This window comes from Triticum aestivum, chromosome 5A (genome assembly GCF_018294505.1).
Source record: "Triticum aestivum cultivar Chinese Spring chromosome 5A, IWGSC CS RefSeq v2.1, whole genome shotgun sequence".
Lineage (NCBI taxonomy): Eukaryota > Viridiplantae > Streptophyta > Magnoliopsida > Poales > Poaceae > Triticum > Triticum aestivum.
This window is the reverse complement of record NC_057806.1, coordinates 476,884,791-476,887,962: the sequence shown is the minus strand read 5'-3', so window position 1 is coordinate 476,887,962 and position 3,172 is coordinate 476,884,791. Positions and strand designations below refer to the sequence as shown.

At 53.5% G+C, this 3,172-nt stretch overlaps 1 protein-coding gene across 1 annotated transcript; it reads right to left on the bottom strand.

Moving 5' to 3' along the window:
- Window positions 1-333: 333 nt before the first annotated feature.
- Window positions 334-1,607, bottom strand: LOC123104153 (PRELI domain containing protein 3A). The gene has a single exon (XM_044525908.1). The coding sequence runs from the start codon at window positions 1,441-1,443 to the stop codon at window positions 853-855; it is 591 nt and encodes a 196-aa protein (XP_044381843.1). The 5' UTR covers window positions 1,444-1,607; the 3' UTR covers window positions 334-852.
- Window positions 1,608-3,172: the final 1,565 nt, after the last annotated feature.

Below are 3,172 nucleotides of genomic sequence, written 5' to 3'. Positions count from 1 at the left end.
GCGGCTCGAACGGCCGACACGTCAAGGAGGTGGATTCTCCCGCAGGCCGTTTTCCGTCGACGAATAATATCCTAGCTTAGCTTGGAGTGCATGAGGACCGGAGAACGTCCGGCCGGTCCCCTGATGTGTGTATCTGGATTGTTAGTCGTGCGACACGTCACCAACACCGGGGCGTGCATGCCACTAGCGATATCTTGATGCGAGGGATCATGTGGCTGGCTGGCTGGCTGGGACCGAACATACATATGTATGTGTCCCCAAAGGCAGAAATATCTTGTAAAGTAAGTGTAGAATCGTCTTACGGCTCGCCTACATTCATCATTCGGTGGTAGTAATCCAACAGCGCACTGGCCGCAGCTGCTGCTCTCTTTCGGACAGGATGCCCTCTCGCTCAGGTCTTTCGGACAGGTTTACTGGAGTAGACGCGTGACGCGGCGATCCTGAATCTTCTCCCAGCGCGTGTGTGGTGTGGTGCCATCTGGTCGTCGCCGCGGCTGTTCACAGTCGCAGCCGGCCACTTACCACGGGCGCCGGGGCAACACGCGGCGCACTAGAAGAAACCTTTAGTTTCTCCTCCCAGTCATCGCAAACTCACGGCCACTGCTCCCTTGTGAGCACTGAAGTTTTATCCTCTCGGAAAGAACACCTGTGACGACGATTTGACCCCTGCTGCTGCTTGGCGCAGCTCTTGCCACCGAATCCGAACTCAACATCACGGTGGAAGCTGCCAAGAACATGACAGGTCCAGCAATTTCATCAATGGACGTTGCGAATTTGCAGAATTTCACTTCTTATTGCCTGGCAGCCAGTATTTACACATCAGTAACAGAGAGCGAGCATGCTCTGTTACCACTACCGTTCTTCTCCGTCGGCCGGGGAGGGCCCTGGCACGTGCTCCGCGAGCGCGAGGCCGTCGCAGATCCTCTCGACGGCCTCCTTCCCCCTGGCGGCGTTCTGCGCGAAGCTCTCCGCGCACCGCCGCTCCACCATCCCGGCCACCGTGGCCGACACGGCCGCCAGCGGCGCGCACCGGATGCTCGTCTCCTGCGTGAACACCGTCCACTCGTCCGGCCGCTCCGGGTGGGGCGCGTAGCTGCACCGCTCCTCCACGTCCACCAGCCGCCGGAAGGTGGCGTTGCGGGAGACCACCCGCATGGCGCGCGCGGCCGCGTCCACGGACGTGCGCTCCACGCAGAGCGCCACGTCGCCGGCGCCGGCGGTGGCCGCGAGGCCGCGGAGGAGGAGCGGGAGCGGCGGGGGCCGGCCCGCGATGGCGCGTACGGCGTGGAGGCGGCCGGCGCGCGGGTCGACGTCCCGGGACAGCGTCTGCACGTCCAGGATGTGGGGGAGCGCCGCCGGGTCGGTGAACTTGCGCCACGCCGCCGCGGTGACCCGGTGCCAGGGGTGGAGGTACACGTGCTCCTGCGTGTACGAGACCACCATTGTCGTTGACGTTGCCGTTGCCGTGCCGCGACGAGATCCAAGGAGAAGGCTGGCCGGCGAGGTAGAAGGGGAGAGCGATGGAGATGGACCGATGGGGAGGGAAGGGATCTAGGACAGCTACAGCAAGGGGAAAGAGCGTAGGCATCCGAACCATGAGAGGAATATTCGGATTCATCTGCGGGAGGAGTGAATAGGAGTTGCTAAGGCGTGGCTTAAGATGTACTCCCTCCGTTCCTAAATATAAGTCTTTGGAGAGATATCACTATGAACCACATATATCTAGATGCATTTTAGAGTGTAGATTTACTCTTTTTGCTTCGTATGTAGTTTGTAGTGAAATCTTTACAAAACTTATATTTAGGAATCGGAGGGAGTGCTATTTTACAAATTATTTATGAATAATTAATAAAATAACCGCATGCATCGTCCAGATGCAAATACCATGGTAATCTTTTTCTTAAAAAAAATTCTGTGCGTGTTGAGGAACTTGCTCCTCGTGTGGAGATAATCCCCATCATCAAGGACCAAGTAGAGTATTTCTATACTAACTTGAGTATGGAGAAGTCTGAGAAGGATCTTGTCGATTCCAAGTGGGCATCCAGGACATAGCACCGTGACAAGGCCAAGAAAAACTTGCATCGGATGGAGTCATCTCTCTGGAACGTGCATTGTGAGCTCGCCACTGAGGTGGCGTCATGCTCTGAGACACACAAGGCCTTGGCATCTTGCTTAAGGTTTCTCCAAGGCGAGTCACATTGACCGGGGAGTTAGAGCCTATGAAGAGGAGTGCTCTTCTTTCTAGTGCAGAAGCCCTAATTTAGGTGACGAAGGTTGTTGTTGCCAAGGGCGAGGTGTCCACATTGACGTTCAATGTGACTTGGGATGATGGAGAGATGTTTATGCTGGGTGAGAGTGGCTAAGTTAGAGGCTCGCTTATCTACTTCTATGTGGGCTTCAACACCCTGCACAGAGTTTCGGGCCACAAGATATTTCCACCTAACCAACACTTCTCGTTTCCAAGATGTCTTAGTTAAACTAAAGTATTGAGACACGACAACACTTACTCCGTGCAAGATGGTGATGGAGGTAAGCGAGATTCTTTCTTCAAAGGTGTGCCAGGTAGGTCATGCCATGACGATGTATGGTCATACCGTGGATAGGTATGTTGTAGCTCACGTATTGCACCCACATGCTTGTTGGATATGCCAGTTTGGCGGCATGGGAGAAGCCCCCCTGCCTCGACTTCGCATGCATACATTCGCGGGCAACACAAGTTTCTGTTGTCGATGACCTTTACAATCTTGCTACATCTAGATAGATCCACTCGTGACCGAGCCGAATCATTGGAGCACCCTCGAATGGAGTGTTTGTTGCCTATATCACTCCTTGCATGGCTTTGACATGAAAACTTTACTTAAATGCCTTTTTTGCCAACATGCCACACTACTTGATGCAGCTTTATGACATTCTTATAACATAGGAGTAGGTGGTTCATTTAGCTTGGGGAGTGACTCACCATGTTGTAGTGTCACTCGGCTTGAGACTTTTCGTGAGCATCCCTCCACATTTACTCTGTTCCATGGGTGATCCCATGATTTGTATGTTCATTTAATCATTTGGCTTTCATTTGTTGATTTCTTATTTTTGCAAATGTGCACACGTCCTCGCGTTCACCCTTTTTTCTTGGATATTTGTTTCGCATGCGCAACGATGACATGGGGATTGCATG

What these genes read in the sequence shown, in the direction of transcription:
- LOC123104153 (XM_044525908.1), bottom strand. Translation starts at nt 1,443, where the DNA reads ATGGTGGTCTCGTACACGCAGGAGCACGTGTACCTCCACCCCTGGCAC.